The sequence below is a fragment of the Egretta garzetta genome, unplaced genomic scaffold, assembly GCF_000687185.1.
Source record: "Egretta garzetta isolate BGI_Z169 unplaced genomic scaffold, ASM68718v1 scaffold101, whole genome shotgun sequence".
Classification (NCBI taxonomy): Eukaryota; Metazoa; Chordata; class Aves; order Pelecaniformes; family Ardeidae; genus Egretta; species Egretta garzetta.
The window spans coordinates 1,649,561-1,665,302 of NW_009258666.1; the positions used below are offsets into that span (position 1 = coordinate 1,649,561).

At 53.8% G+C, this 15,742-nt stretch overlaps 1 protein-coding gene across 1 annotated transcript in view; it reads right to left on the minus strand.

Moving 5' to 3' along the window:
* Positions 1 to 15,742, minus strand: part of MACF1 (microtubule actin crosslinking factor 1) — a 119,590-nt gene that overhangs the window by 12,096 nt on the left and 91,752 nt on the right. The window contains 23 exon segments of the mRNA XM_035904031.1: positions 452 to 569; positions 890 to 1,078; positions 1,207 to 1,467; positions 2,157 to 2,351; positions 3,054 to 3,213; positions 3,384 to 3,553; positions 3,784 to 3,903; positions 4,033 to 4,239; positions 4,673 to 4,828; positions 5,651 to 5,824; positions 6,161 to 6,289; positions 6,636 to 6,833; positions 6,993 to 7,148; positions 7,249 to 7,422; positions 7,520 to 7,621; positions 8,674 to 8,775; positions 8,881 to 9,003; positions 9,929 to 10,155; positions 10,997 to 11,228; positions 12,329 to 12,337; positions 13,141 to 13,344; positions 13,976 to 14,194; positions 14,572 to 14,679. Of these exon segments, the coding sequence (XP_035759924.1) occupies positions 452 to 569; positions 890 to 1,078; positions 1,207 to 1,467; positions 2,157 to 2,351; positions 3,054 to 3,213; positions 3,384 to 3,553; positions 3,784 to 3,903; positions 4,033 to 4,239; positions 4,673 to 4,828; positions 5,651 to 5,824; positions 6,161 to 6,289; positions 6,636 to 6,833; positions 6,993 to 7,148; positions 7,249 to 7,422; positions 7,520 to 7,621; positions 8,674 to 8,775; positions 8,881 to 9,003; positions 9,929 to 10,155; positions 10,997 to 11,228; positions 12,329 to 12,337; positions 13,141 to 13,344; positions 13,976 to 14,194; positions 14,572 to 14,679 (3,733 nt within the window).

Consider the following 15,742-nt stretch of genomic DNA (forward strand, 5'->3'; position numbering starts at 1 on the left):
AGCAGCAATGAAAAGGCGTTTTCTTGTCCTAATAGAAAACTCCCACAGCCTCGCTGGCTGCTCTCCGAAAGGACACGGTGGCCCCAGGTAGGAGGACAGGGTGACAGACGGACGGCTGTACACCCAACCCCCCCTTTGCACTCGGGAATTCACAACAGACTCTGGCTTTAGGAAACAACATATAAAAAAAATAAATCCCCAAAACCTCATCAGGAAGCATCTGCGGAGAGCAAGAGAAGAGCAGTGACATTCCCCAGGCGCAGCAACACCCCGACACGGGCCTTTTGGCAAATGCCACCTGGATCCTCCCCTCCTGACAAGTTCCAACCACCCTCCTGGTGGCTGTCAATGCAGGATGCCTTGTTAATTGATAATCAGAGTTAATGAGTTTCCTATGCGTTTCATTTCCTAGCACGGTTCACCGAAAGCTGCCTATCGAGCGGAGACGTACTGTTGCTGCGGGACTTCTCGATGAAAGGCCCGTGGGGGGGCTCAGTAGCTTTCCTCTTGTACGTCTTCGTGACCCGGTCCACGTCTGGCTGTTTCCGTGTCATCTCCTCCATAAAGGACTGTCAAAACACAGAAGGGATGAGAGAACCTTTGCGGTTTCAAGATGTTTTTCGTCTCCAGACCCTCGCTGGGACGTGCCAAGCCCATAGAGGAGACGGGAGCATTAAGCACTGGTGGTGGGGGCTTGTGGTCAAGCACAGCCTTGGATCTGCAAACACTGGAGTTCTTCCCTGGGCTGGCTTTGCTCCTGGGCGATAGCTCCAGTTGGGCCATGTGCTGTTTTAATAGGGACTTTCAAGAGAAGTCAATGCCTCCTCCGTGGAGGAGCCACCCCCCTGCCCCTCTCCCGGGTGCCTGCCGTGTTCGGCACTGGGCTCACCTGGTGTTCAGAGATGAGGACTTTGACCTGATCAATATTTTGTGGCATGGGCTCCTGGTCCCGCTGGATCAGGGTTGTCTCAGCCCACTGGATCCAAGCCAGGAGCTCTTCCAGAAGCTCTGCGTTCGCCACCAGCTCGGAAAGCGCAGACTCCAATCTCTGCTGGTGCTGCTTCGCCCACGTGAGAACCTGTTGGAAACGCAGAGACGATCGTTAGCCCGGTGGGGGGGAAACCAGGGTCAGGACCCGACGCCACATGGCCGTCGCTGATGGTGGTGTCCACCACTGCCTCTCACCCCCAGGCTTGGCAGACTCACCTCCTCGAACCTGGCTCGGATGATGGTGATCCAGTGTTTGATTGTGGTGATGCAGTCGGGATGGCAGGCGGCCAGGATGAGCTCCCCCATGCCCACCGCCGCGTTCACGTCCGCTCTCTTCTCCTCCACTTTCTTCATGAACTCCTGAAAGGCCCAAATGAACGATTTTGCAATATTCTCCCTCCCCCCCCTCGCCGTACATTTTGCTTGGGTTGAGCTTCCGAGCTCCCTGCTACCTTGTGTGCGTCAGAACTCCTCCGCCTGTGGCGACAAAAGCACAGGCGTCAGCCCTCCTCCTCCCGAGACGGGCTGCTCGGTTCACTGCTGCGAGCTGGAGGGACAAAGGGCTGCGAGGGACTTGAAAAACAAATTAAAAAAAAAAAACAAGGGGAAAAAACGCCCTGGCTGTTGGCCTGGGTTTGTGCGGCACCAGCGGACGGTGCCACGGAGGCTGGGCACCTCCCTCCCCTCGCCACCAGCTGCGCCGGAGAACGAAATGGTTTTAAAACCAGCACAGCTACCTGTATTCTGAGCAGGTTGGCTACTGGGAACTTTATTCTGTAAATCGCCTGCTTGACACAAAAGCGACTTAAGAGCTTTTGACCTTTCTTTTTTTTTTTTTTAAGCTTCAATTTAGTGCACTGGACATTAGTGAACAGCAGCCTGGACGGTCTCTGATCCCGGCTCTATTCCTGCCCTGCACAGCAGTGAGATCTTCTCCTCCTCCCTTTTCAAATCAGCCTTTATCAGCTCTTCTTCGGGGGGGAAAAAAGAAGTAAATAACCAACAGCAACCCAGCGCTTCGCAGTTCTCACTGGTAACTGCTGCAGGGCTGGGGTGTCCAGGAGATCAGTCACTGGGCAGAACCTCTTCTCCGAGGTTTGTGTTGACCTCCCTGCAGCCCAGACAAAGCTTTCCAGGACCGTTTCCACCCATAGCCTTCTGCTCACCTGCTTCAAGGCCTGCTCCAGGCGGGTTTGTTTGGAGACGGACAGCTTGCACACCGTGTCCCACCGGTTGCTCAGCTCCTGGAGCTGCACCTTCACCCAGGTTGTGTCGTCCCGGCTGTTCTCAATGAGCTCCCGGCCAGAGCGCTTGAGCACCTGGACTGTCCCCGTGCGCTTTCCCAGCTCCTTCTGGAAGACCTGGATGGAGAAAAGGCAGAAGCCGAGAGGGCCAGTCAGTCCCAGCGGGTCATTTCACATGGGGAATAAACCAGGGAGCACTCGTGACACAGTTGTAACATGGGTTTTGCACCCGCATCAGGGATCCACCACAGCCCGGTGTGATGGGAGGGCAGGCGGGCAGGGAGCAAGACACTGCAGGCAGCTCCTGAGCGCGTTTCGGTGTAAGTGCACGTGGGCCAGAGCCCCAAATTTCCACCCTGGCAGAAGCAGTCGTGACCAGGAGCAGGCGAGCTCTAGCCCAGGAGCTCCAGCTGCAACGCAACGGCTGCCTTGAACAGACGCCCAAGCCCTGTCCAGGGATTTCAACGTACGACCTAATCCAAACCCAGGAGCACCGGTCTCCAAGGCGCGCTGGAGAGAACTGCCAAGACCAAAGTTTATAGAGGACTATAAATTCAGCCACCTTTTCAAAACTAAACCCTCAACAGATCTGCCTGATAGCATCTCAGAAGAATAGAGCTCCGGCTCCTGTAACCTACATAAAAGTTTCTTCCCACTTGTTCACCCTGGTTTTGCCCTTTTTGTCCACCACTGCAAAGCAAAGCAGCGAGACACGCGGCTCTGCAGCGAGGCACCAACTCTGGCTCCTCCATCCTTTGGCTCTTAGGGAAGACAAGCCCTACTTATGGCCCAGAGAAGAGCTGGAAAAGGCGCTCTCACCTTGTGAGCATCCATCAGGTTCATGACCAGATCCAGGTCACCATGGACAGGCTGGTCTTCAGCTAACTGGGGTTCCACCTTGTAGAGCCAGTCCACCAAGGCCTGCAGCGCATCCATGAACTGGCCAGAGAACAAGAGGGCTTCTTCCAGCTTGTGCTGCCTGTAAAACAAGCATCCCCATGAACTTCCATGAACAAACTCACTTCCTTTTGTCATGTCCCAGTGACCTCCTCCAACCACCCCATGAAATCGCCTCCCCTCCTCTGCTCTCCGCTTTGCTAAGTCCTCGGTGAACAAGCGCTGTTGGTACAGCCTTGGGGCTGGACTTACCTTTCCACAGATTTGCCACACACCGTGTCCCACTTATCCCGGACTTCTCCCAGTAAATTGTCCAGCTTTTGAGTGTCATCTGGAAGCAAGGCTTTTTCTTTGAGGGCCCTGCCCGTCCTGATGGTGGTGTCGTAGACGGGCTGCTTCCCCCCAAGCGTCTTCTGGAACTCCTGGGAACCAGAGAGAAAGCAAAACTGTTTCAGAAAGCCTGGCCTTGGCTTTCAGAAGACACATGGTGCTTGTGAAGATCCCCAGCTGAACATTGCGCCATGGTAGCGGTAAGCGTGGACGTGCCTTTCCCCTGTCCTGATGGCAGAGGAGATGCTGCCCTGCTCCCCTGCCCGACAAAGCACCTTTCCACCCAGCGTCCAGCACTGGTCTCGCTTTGGTGAAGCTCTACCTTGTGTTTGGAGAGCTGGAGCTTAATTTTGTCGGGATCGTTGGAAATCTCCAGCTCCGAGTCCAGGTGATTCTCCGCATCCTCCAGCCAATCAATCAGTTTCTTCCAAGCTTCATGGAACTGCAGAGAAACAGGAGCAAGTCTGAAATTTAGCACTGGTGGTGTGCCCAGTCCCCTCCTGGGCTTGGGACCTGTTCCCCAAGGCTGGCCATACTTCAGGGTCTGTTGCACCCTTCCCGTGTTTCTCACCTGCTTGGCTCGCTTCCTGGCATCATCAAGAGCCCGTCCCCGCTCCACCGAGCGCTGGACAACCTTCTCCCAGCGGGACTGGACGCTCACCAGCAGGTTCTTGATCAACACCACATCCTGCTTTTGGCTGAGAAACTTCAGCTGGTTCCCGGTTTGATCCAGCTCAATGATCCGATCCCGGTGAGCGTTCACCTCGTTGGCAAACACCTGTGAGCAGCAAAGATGTCCTCTTATCTGTAAGGGAGCTGGACGTACCTGTGAGCAGCCCGTGGGTGCAGGGGAGATGAGGTGCCACCCTTGTTCCCTCCATCCCTTTTTAGCAGGGCCAGCTGTGACATGACAAGGGGGGATGGTTTTAAACTGAAGCAGGGTAGATTTAGACTGGATCTAAGGAAGAAATTCTTTACAATGAAGGGTGGTGAAACCCTGGCAGAGGTTGCCCAGAGAGGGTGTGGAGGCCTCATCCCTGGGAACATTCCAGACCAGGTTGGACGGGGCTGTGAGCAACCTCATGTGGTTAAAGGTGTCCCTGCTCCTGCAGGGGGGTTGGACTGGATGGCCTCTAAAGGTCCCTTCCAACCCACAGCATTCCATGATTCTATGATCCCAGGGAGCCATCAGGTGCTTACGGCGCCGGTACCTTGTGCTCATCAATCTGGGCCAGCACGGCATTGAGGATGAGGCTGGCCGGGGGTGCGATGTTCAGGCTCTGCTCAGCCAGCGTGAGCCAGTTGATGAAGTCCTGGAGGGAGTTCTGGAAGTCGGTGGCCAGGGCCAGCGCCTCCTCCAGCTTTGCCTGCGGCAGCGGGGAGGGAGAAAGGAAAGGGGAAAAAAAAAACACAACACGGAGGGTGAGAGCTCACGATCTGCGGTTTCGCAGACAGAGGCAGCCTTTGTGTCCCTGCCGAAACGTCCCTCTAACAGGAACCTCATCGCCTCAGCCCGGGAACGCGACTTGTTTACCAAGGGGAAGGGGATTCAGTGAAAGCCACCGCTTTCTTTCAAAACAAGAATCGCCCCTGAAAGGGGAGACCTTCATCGGCACACGAGCAGCTGCGTCACCCTCAGCGTCCTGGGAAAGGGATCGCCACGGGGAGAGCGGCGGCTCGGTAAATGAGGTGGATGATATTTCGGCGGTAACAGCTGCAGCACCGCAAATTTATTCTGGGCTGAGGCCACCGTGTCCCTTGTTTTATCTCATCACCGGCCAAAAGCCTAGGCTGGAGTCAGCTCGGAGGAGGATTTGGCCTGCTGTCTCGCAGAGGACCAACAAAGCCTGCCTTTCAGAGCCGCGGGAGGCTTCTTCCCACCTCTCCTCTAAATTAACCCAAAATGCAATTTTACTCTCATTTTCTGTGTGATTTAACCAACTTGGATGACTACCTAGAAAAAAAAAAAATACCCAACAGCTTGACGCTCAGACAGCACCATCTGAAAGACAAACTCAACCTGCTCAACCAAGAGGGACCTTGTCTGGAAAAAAAAACCCCACCCCAAAAAAACCAACCCCCAAAATCCCAGCCCTCATCTCCAGCCCTCCCAGGAAAGCAGAGCAGAGCAAAGCAGGAGTGACCGCTGCCAGACCAGCTCACGGAGCAAGGGTGGACGCCAACGCTACCTTTCTCTCCTCCATCTTGGTGCTGACCAGACACCATTTCTGCTCCAGCAGCGCAACGCTTTGCTCTGTCTTTGAGCCGGAGCCCGAGCCGTCGCGGTCCAGCAGCCTCAGTCGCCCCTTGGCCAGAAGCTGACTGTAGACGTCCTCCTTGGCCTTGAGCTGGCCGTACAGCTCCTGCAAGGGAGGCATCACCAAAGCGTTAAGCAGAAGGTAGAGCTCGGAGAGGGGCCACAGCTCGCTGCGACTCAGGGCCATGAGGAAATTAGGCTCAGGGCAGGCAGCAAAGTGACAGCAGCGCGTCACTTTGAGCAGAGAAAGGTGGGTAAAGCATCGTGATGCTTGTCCCAGGTGCAAAATTATCTGTAAGAAGAGATGAGGGAAGCGCTCTCCTTCCCATCAAACACAGATGGGAGAAGTTTTGATGCTGATATTTGACAGACAGGAGCTTGCTGAATTAAAACCATTAAAAAAAAAAAAAAAAAAAAAAAATTTCTCAGGCCGGGAAATTACCATGTGGGCATTGAGTTGTTCCCGGGCCGTTTCTGGCAGACCTCCTGTGGGTTTTGATGCCGACAATTGGCTCTCCATCCTCGTTAGCCACAGGAGGAAGTCTTCAATCTCACCATGGAAACCCTGGGCCTGTTCGGGAACATGTAATTGGCCACGGATCAGATGACATCAGCCACCGCTGATCCTACGCCAGGGTTAACGCCGCCGCGTTTGCTCCGAAACCAGATAGAGAGGCAGAGCTGGATGCACCGGCATGTTAAGGAGGGTTATACATGGTACGTCCTTAAACATCCAGGTGTGCCCGGTCCCTGCCGTGCGCCTGAGCAGGCGCCAAACCACGCCAGGACTAAGAGTTAAATGAAAAACTTGCAGAAAAAAAATCCCAGTGTCTCCCTCACTGCTTCCCCCTTGGGCGTGAAGGACCCTCAGCAGCGATCCCCGGCACAGGGGGGTACCCCTGACGTGTCTCCCCGACCTGCTGGAGCGTGGACTGCAGCTGCTGCTCCCTCTCCTCCGTCTTCTGCAGCACCGACTCCCAGCACGAGTTCAGCTTCTCCAGGCGGTTCCGCAGGCTGCTCGCATCGTCCCCTGCGCTCGACTCCAGCAGCTCGTTGCCCGCTTTGTTCACGGTCTCCACGGTCGCTTGGTGGGCCAGGACATCGTTCTTCAGCACCTACATGAGACACGATGGGCAAACATTGGGACTTAATTAATGGGGGCCCCATTAATTCTTCCCTGCTCTGCTGGACTCGAACCAACTCAAACCCTTTGTGAGAAATAAAATCCTGCAACGGGAATAGACTAAAAATGGACCTGGAGTGGGAGTACTCACGTGGTGCTTTGCGAGTTCAACCTCGATGATTTTTGGGTCTCCGTTGATGGGTTTTTGTGCGTCGAGTAGCTCCTCGGTGTGGGTCAGCCAGGCCATCAGCTCCGCCAATGCGTGCTGGAACTGGCCGAGTGCCAGGAGAGCGGCTTCTAACTTATGCTGGGCAAGGACAGGGATGGAAAAGGAAAGTTTAAGCCGGGAAAGGGGGGGAGCATCCCAACGAGTTTCAACCCCAGAGAGCCCAGATCTTCTCTCTTACCTGTCTGTGAGCAATTTTCTCGCCCAAATTCTCCCAGAGATGTTTCAGCTCCGTCAGTGGTTCCTTTATGATGTCTCTGTCTGTCTCATCTGTAGCTTTTTTTAGCATCAGTTCACCTTGGTGATTAAGCTTTTCCATCTCAATCTGCTGCTGGTAAACCTCCATTTTAAACTCCTGCCAAAACAAGCACGACAAAAACCAGAACAAAATGAATCATTGGTGTGTGAGCTCTGCAATGCAAAGCAAGCACCAGAGAGCTGGTCCCGCATACCTTCATCTCATTCATTTGCTCCTTAACCGTGCTGAGGTCAGTGCCGACAGGAGACATGTTGCAGAGTTTGATCACGGCGTTATCCAGCCAGTCAAACATGGCCTGAAAGGAGCACGGACACCGTTAGCCGAGGGAATGGCAAAGCGTGCTCCCCCGCGGCTGGGCGGGGGAAGGGGGCTGCTGCCTCCATCACCCCGTAACCACCACACTTGTCTTTCGGGGCAGAGATTGCCTGGCCAGCACGCGCTTTTGCAAGCACTTTCCTTCCCTCTCCTGCTTAGGATCACAGAATCATTTGGGTTGGAAAAGCCCTCTAAGCTCCCCTAGCCCAACCGTTCCCCTACCCCTGCCATCCCACCACTAAACCCTGTCCCTCAGCACCTCGTCTGCCCGGCTTTTAAATCCCTCCAGGGACGGGGACTCGCCCCCTTCCCGGGCCAGCCCCTTCCAGTGCTTGACAGCCCTTGCGGGGAAGAAATTGTTCCCAATGTCCAACCTAAACCTGCCCTGGCACAGGTTCAGGCTGTTTCCCCTCGTCCCATCGCCTGTTACCAGGAAGAAGAGGCCAACACAGGTTGACAGACTGGGAGAGTTGGGGGTGTTCAGCCTGGAGAAGAGAAGGCTGCGGGCAGAGCTGAGTGCGGCCGGTGGGGTGGAGGCCCCATCCCTGGGAACATTCCAGGCCAGGTTGGACGGGGGTGTGAGCAACCTGATGTGGTTCAAGGTGTCCCTGCTCCTGCAGGGGGGTTGGGCTGGGTGGCCTGTAGGGGTCCCTTCCAACCCAAACCATTCTATGATTCTAACACCCCCCTCATTACACCCTCCTGTTAGGTGAGCAATAAGGTCTCCCCTCAGCCTCCTCTTCTCCAGACTAAACAACCCCAGCTTCCAACATAAGGACCTGACAGCAGCCAGGCTCACCCTGCTGCTTCGTGCAGAAACGAAGAGAGATTTGGGAAGACGAATGCTGTCACGTATCTGCTCTTCCCTGGAGCTGGCTGTTGAACTCAGGCTCCACCAGAGGCTGCAAACACTCACCCAGGAGCCATCTCCCTGCCTTGCATTAGTGCAAATCCCAGTACGGCTCCAGGGAGGGGACTGGCAGCGGTGTTCCCAAAGTCTACCCACACCCCCCAAACAGCCCCGCCTCTTACTTGAAGTGTATCTTGGTATTGCACAGCCGACTGCATGGCTTCTTCCAGCTTTTCCAGCCTCTCTTTCCACGTTTTGTTTAGATTTTCCCACGCGTTGTTCATCTGTGGAACACAAGATGGCCCACAAAATTCGTTAGGCTCCTCTACCGCAGCTCCCACTTGCTCCTACCTGATTTTATCTGAAGGAGAGGCCTCTGGTTTTCCTACCTCATCAATGCTCTTCTTCACTTCTGGTTTCTCAGTTTCGCCACAGGCAAAAATCAAATCAGTTCCAAGGAGTCGGATGAACTCCAGCTCTTCATGCAAGCCATCCGTCTCCTCTTTAATAGTCTGCGTGTGACAGAGACGAAGGAATAATGGAAATTATTAACCTCCGAAATCGCCCCATGAACAGGAGGGCTGAAGCGTGGAGATCCCTTCCTGCTCTGGTGTCCTGCGCCCTGGCCGACAGCCCGACGCCAGACCCCAGGACCAGTTACGCCAGCGCTGCCACCGCCGACCTGGGCTGCTGTGCCCGGGGGTTGGGGGAACTAAAATAGAACATCTGTATTTAGCTCAATGTGTGCCTCACCTGCCCGGCTGAAGACGCTGTTTACAAGACTATTTTGTACTGTTTACAGGACTATTTTGTCAATATAGGAATTAGGTTTTGAGACTCAAAAGTTGCAAACCGAAGTCAGAACAGTTATAAAAGGGCAATAGCAAGGACAAACTGAGCAAAGCGTCAAGAAACATCCCTGCTCCCCGAGGTCCAAGTCAAATCCACCTGAAGTGGATTTCACCACTTATCTGAAGCACCACCACACAAATCCAAGCCCTCCCAGCTTTACAATCACCTCCGGTCTCACCAAAATCTAAACATACACTTCCCACGCTAGACAGCACTCAGATGCCTTCAACTCAGACTGGGAGCAGAGCCGTGCAAACTTCCACATCGCTCAAAACAAGTGGGCACACAACTCTGACCACACGCTTGATCAGCTTCCCAAAACAGCAGCAGATAAAGTGATTTAAGCATCATTTCCTTGTCTGGAACAGGGGGCGGTGGCGGGGAAGGAGATGTGAAATACGCTTCTGGTTTTTTCCTTGCAGCTCCAAATTGCAATGGAAATCACATTTCATAATCCGGCTGCCTGCCTACAACTCTGCTTTACAGCCACTTCTGGCCATGCTCATATCTAATATCTACCCCAAGTTAGCTTAGAAGCTGGACGCAGACAAGTTCCATAGCGGTGTACAGTCCCACGGTCCTCACCTCTGCTGCTTCCACCTGCTGCTTGATGATGGAGGGGTCAATGCCGGGGCTCTCCAGGTCATGAACAATCTCCTGCGTGTCTTTGATGGTAGTCAGGAGGGCTGCCATGTCGTACCAGAACTTCTCTGCAAGCTCCAGGACATCAAGGAACTTCATTTCACGTTCCTCTGCCCGAGCTTTGATGTCTTCCCAGAAGAAGACCATCTGATCCAACTTATCCTGGATTACTGAGGAAAGGAATGAAAACATTCAGTGAAGAAGGAAACCTTTCTACAACTCCAAAGCATTTTGCAGACACTTTCCACTTAGAAATAGCCAACAGAATATTCAAATGGGAATTAAAGATGACCAGGACTATCAGAGCATTAACTCGGAGATACTGAGGGACATGAGAAACTCCAGCTTGCAGAAATAAAGCCTTTATTTAAGTGCAGGCAAGCTCAGGGCAAATTTGCCCACACACTCTCTGCCAATGAACCTCTGTTCTGGCCACCTCTAGCGTGAAGTCTACGCTCACTCAGTCCAGGAGCTGACTGTTGAGCTGCCAAGAAAGGTGCCAATTAGTGCCAATCGTGTTGACGGGTCTTTTTGTACTGGGGATGTTCCTTCCCTCCGTTAGATGCTGAATCCACACCAACAAATCATTTCACAGGGGCCACCAACGGTTGCCACAAGAGACCAGCTCCGGGCGACGTCTCAGCTCGGCTGAGCTGAAACCTCTGCCCGAGCAGCCACAAATACGCCTTTCTCCTCTGGCTGATACCACCCCGTCTGCTCCAGATGGAAGCAGGCACCAGATCTCTACATGCAGAGGACTCATCCTTCTTCCTAAGACCAGGAGACCCTCTGAAATACACCCCTGGGATATCAAAGCTTCCCCCACAGCGATGGAGCCATGGTTTGGGCAGGAGAAGCTGGGCACTGCTACCAGCCCAGCCAGCACCTCCTGTTAAATCATAGAATCGTCTAGGTTGGAAAAGACCTTTAAGATCATCACGTCCAACCGTTAACCTAGCACTGCCATCCCACCACTAAACCATATCCCTAAAAAAATCCACCCTGAGATACCTTTTGCTGCCAGGTCCTTGTCCGTTCCCTGCGATCGGCCGATCAGCTCTTCCCCACGGCGTTTCAGGGCCTCAAAAGAGGGCTGCAGCTTCTCCAGCTCCACGGTGGCGTTTTTGTTCTCGCTGATGCACTCCCGGATCTTATCGACCTCGGCGGGGATGAGGGGCGGCATGCGCAGGCGGGAGGAGAGGGTCTCCAGCGTCTCCAGCATGGGCTCAATTTTATCGTGGAACTGGAGAAGAGCGAGTCCATTAGGGCGGGCGAGAGGAGATTAAAGCAACGCTGCATCGCTCCCTGCATGTGCAACAGCCCTTAGCGCTGCACCCAGCCGCCTCTCGGAGAGGACAAACGTTGCCTGCAACAGCAATTAAACCTGCAGCCTCCTCTTTCCCCCCGCCTCTGCTTTCCTCTGCTGCCAACAGCCCCGGGCTGCACCAGCTCAAACCATACATCAGCCATACAGACCCGTAGAGCCGGCCCAGGCAACGGCGAAGCAAACACGGCAGTGATTTTGTCATCGGATTCAACCCTACAAAATTCACGGTTTTGACCGCTTCTCGCGGGCAAGGCAGCGTGGCAAGAAAACCCAATCCCGTTCGTTTGAGCATCCGCGCAAACACGCGGCTGGAAAAGCGCCCGCGTTTGGTGCCGACGGCAATCTCCGCTCGGTGCCGCGCCAGCAAGAAAACCACCCCGGCAGGGTCAGCGGGAGATGGTGGGAGGCTGCATGCGCGCGGGGAGGAGCGAGCTGACACGGAGCTGGGGCTTCGACAAAAGCAGGACCAGAAAGCCAGGAGTGAGAGGGGAAGGGGGTCCAGCAGGGATTATTATTATGACTATTATTTTAAAGAAAAGTCAGCTTTGGCCTTAAAGATCCCAAATCCTCTCTGCTGGTGAGGAGGACAGCTCTGCACGCCGGCTGCCAGCTCCGGTCCCTCTCTGCAGGACGCCAGCCAAGTCCCAGGCTCTGACAGCAGAGAGGAGAAGGGCTCTCGGCGCAAAGTTGATCGGGGGGCGCGCTGGCTCGGCCAACAAGCAGGAGCAAACTGGCACGTCCAGCCAGGGCAGAAAGCTCCACGCATCGGTGCAAACCGCTCTGAAAGCAAACCCTCTGCTTTGCAGGAAGCATTCCCCGCAGAAGCTGGCCACGGCTGAGACCGGGCGGCAACGCAACGGAAGCCATCTCGGAAACGTGATTTCAGGCCCCCAGGAGTTAAATTTTTAAGCACGTTCTGCTGAGCTGCGCAAGGACCAGAAACAAAAAGTCTGGGTGTAAAATAGAAGCAGGCCAAAGAAAGGGTGTAAATGAACGTCTGTGGCGGTGGGGCTTACCTCCGTAATCTGCAATGGTGGGGCGCAGTCAACACAAGAATGAAATGGGACCATGTGGGGAGGACGGGCACAGGCAGCAACACACACAGATAACACATTCCACAATGGGAGTGAGAGATGAGACGGGAGGGAGGTGTGGGGGGGGAAAAACTCGGAGTTAATACAAGTGCAAACCAAGAGAAGTGACTACACAATACAGGAATTAAAATAAAAAAAAAAACAAACATAAAAATAAATGCCCAGACATGACAAAAACCAACTCTGCTACGGTAACACGAGATGAAGTGAAACATAATTAAGGTCATAAACCCTCAGCAGCATCTCTTTCTGGATTTTAGCATCTACGGTCTCTGCCCTTCCTTTCCTATCTCTGCTCCCGTGGATGCTGACCGTCTCCGGAGATGCCCAGACCCCGGAGACGACCATTAACTCTCCCATACAAAGGATCCCATGGCTGTTCGCTGCACACAGGTTATCAGAAATGAAACTTATCTCTCCCAGCTCTTTCAAGAGCCTCCCCGGGGCCCTTCCAACCTTGGGTGGATGCCAAAACAGCCCCTTGGAATGAGCATCAGTTATTGAGGCTGTAAAAATTTATTACCCTATTTACTACATCCACATTCAAATGCCTTCTCCCCTGCTTTCGCAGCCAGAGCTGAGCAGGAGGAAACTGCCCGAGAGGTGTCTGACCACGTTGGGCCTTCTAAAGGGCTTTGCAAAGGTAACGCTCGGAATAAAACCGCGTTTCAAAGCCTGTGGCTTCCCCAGGGGACTGGGACAAGAAGATTTGGCTCCTTTGCACCCCAGCGTACCTGGGTAGACTGTGAGACAGCTTCGTCGAGCGCAAGAGCCCGCTGGCACACCTCCTCCTTGATTTTGGCATACATGGCCTCAGCTGTAGAGTATTTTTTCTGCACCATCTCCCCTTCCTCAGGGTTGAGGTCCTTGAGCTGCGGCCCAATTTTCAGCAGCTTGTCAATATGAGGCTTATGTTCAGCAATGGACTCTCTCAGTTGCTAGGGAATAGGGGAAGAAAAAAAAAAAAAAAAAGACATTTGTTTAGAAACCTATTGAAAGCCACTGCCTATTTATTTCATGCAACTCTCCAGGAGCAGCGATCATATCTGGTAGTGAACTCACACCGTGGCTGTCTCGACCCAGCATCTGCCAAGCACATGGCACTCGGCTCTTCCTAACATGGCCACAGCTCTGCACGCACCGGCACGTCACCCGGCATGGGTCCTTCCCCCGGCGTGGCTGGGTCCCGGCCCCCCCCCCCCCCCCCCCCCCGGCCCACGGGGGCCACCACACAGAAAACTCACTTTGCAGCTCTCTACCCTAAAAGCACAAAGCGGTTTTCCCTGCCACAACCAGGCAGGAGATCCAAAGGCAGCCGGGCTCCCTTGGGTACAATCTGTGTTTTAGTAAGAAGCATTCCAACGTAACTAGCGATTTCCACATGGTACGCTCACGGCACGCCTGTGTTACATGGGGAGGATCCCCCAGAAGAAGCGGATCGGGGGAAAAAAAAATAAAAAATCAGAAAAATTCAGAAAAAAAAGTTGTTCTTGCCCCTGCGAGTGCTGCGCCTCCGTTTAAGGTTGAAGAACCGAGGGCGGAGGAGATGCAAACGCTGCATCCTCTTACCCTCATGTCCTCCTGCTGCTGCTTGAGCTGCTCGTGATCGATGGCCGGAGGGGGCAGCTGGGAGATGAGGGCTTGCGTCTCCTCGATCCAGGGGTTCAGCTCCTCGTAGGTCTCCCAGAACTGGTTGACCAGGACCTGGGCGCGCTCCAAGCGAGCATAGCGTTCCGAGTTGAGCTGGCTCACGGCTTCATACTGTTGCACCAGGGATTCGGTTTTCTCCTAAAAAAAAAAAAAAAAAAGAAAGAAGAGAGAGGGGAGTTCTAGCGAGGGATTCAAAAGGGCCCAGGACCAGCGCCAGCTGCACGCTGCGAGCTGGAAGGGCAGGAGTTGCCTTTGGTGGCTTTCCACGCGTGCAAGCTGTAATTCCAATTAAAGCAGCCTCAGATATCTCCTCCGCGCCCCCCCCATCCCCAAACACCGCCATAAAACTGTGTAATAAAGGGGAGTAATAAATGTAAAGAGATTTCTGCTAATGCTGGTGGGAATTACTAAAGACGGAGTAATTTTAAACTGCTTCAGCCTGTGCAAGAGCAGAGCGTTCGCCTCTCTCCCCTCTCCGTCTCCCCAGGCGTGGTAGAGAGCAGAGGGAGGCTCACCTGGAGAACAGCTTTTTGTTCCTCCCCACACGTCCCGAAGATCTCGTTGCGCTGGCTGAACAGTTCATCCATAGAGTCTTTGTGCCGAATAATGTCGATGGAAAAAGCCTGCAGAAAGGAAACGTCCAAAGAAAGGAAAAAATCAGAGCCAAGCCCAAGCTCTCCCCACCACCCCAGCCCATCCACGGGACCCTCCTGCCCTGCGCCAGCCGCAGCCGAGCTCCGCACGGCAGAGACCACACAAAACTCGGCACAAGCGTCCCGTGGCACATTGAAAATCTGGCTGAAAATGCAGATTGCTGCGTGTTTTTCTCACGACTCATCTAACATCCACCTCTCTCTTCCAAAGGCCTGAAAACAGCTCTGGAAATGAGGTACCGGTCAACTTCCACACCCAGGGTCCTCACCGGAGGAAAAACTCTGCAATCCATTTGTTAGCGAACACATTAACCTCCCGAAACGATGTTCTCCAGAACTGCATCTACCAATAATTTTGCCATTCCCAAGGTCTACGCGATTAACAGCGGGAAGCCAAGCTGAGCTCAATTTAACTCAACGCTTGATGGTTCAGCCCCCCTCCCTTATAACAACCTCTCTTCTTTTTTTTTTTTTTTTTTTTGTAAAAATCCAATAAGCCTGTGTGCTGCTCTGATTGCCGAGGCTGGTAAGGGAAGAAAAGGGCCGTTTATTTAAAGTGCACGTTCTTTCAGGCATGAGCTCATCTCAAAGATATAAAAAAACCCCAGCGTCTCTTTGTTCCACGTCTGGCTGCTGGGAGGGAAACGAGGAGTCCCCCACTGCAAGGAACAATGACCAAAAAGCAAATGGAAAAGCACCCTCATTAATCAATATATACATTTCCCTAAAGCCTCCCTGCTGCCAGCGCCTGCCCAGGCAGAGCTTGCTCCCGCCGCCTGCGAGAGGAGCGGCTCTCGAGGGGAGCCCAAGCGAGAGCACCCATCCAGCCCTGAACGGCCGTGCAAAGGTTTCGGGCTCCTGCAAATGCACAGGAGACTTTTTCCTTCAGAAGCCCAACATTTCATTTCTCTAAATCTTCTTTCTCCCTCATTTTTTTTTTTCCTTTTACTTAACCCAGGACAAGTGCTGCATCTCTCCTGGTGCTCTGGGCTCAGCGCTACAAACCCCAGGGTACAGCTTCCCAGCAGCCAAG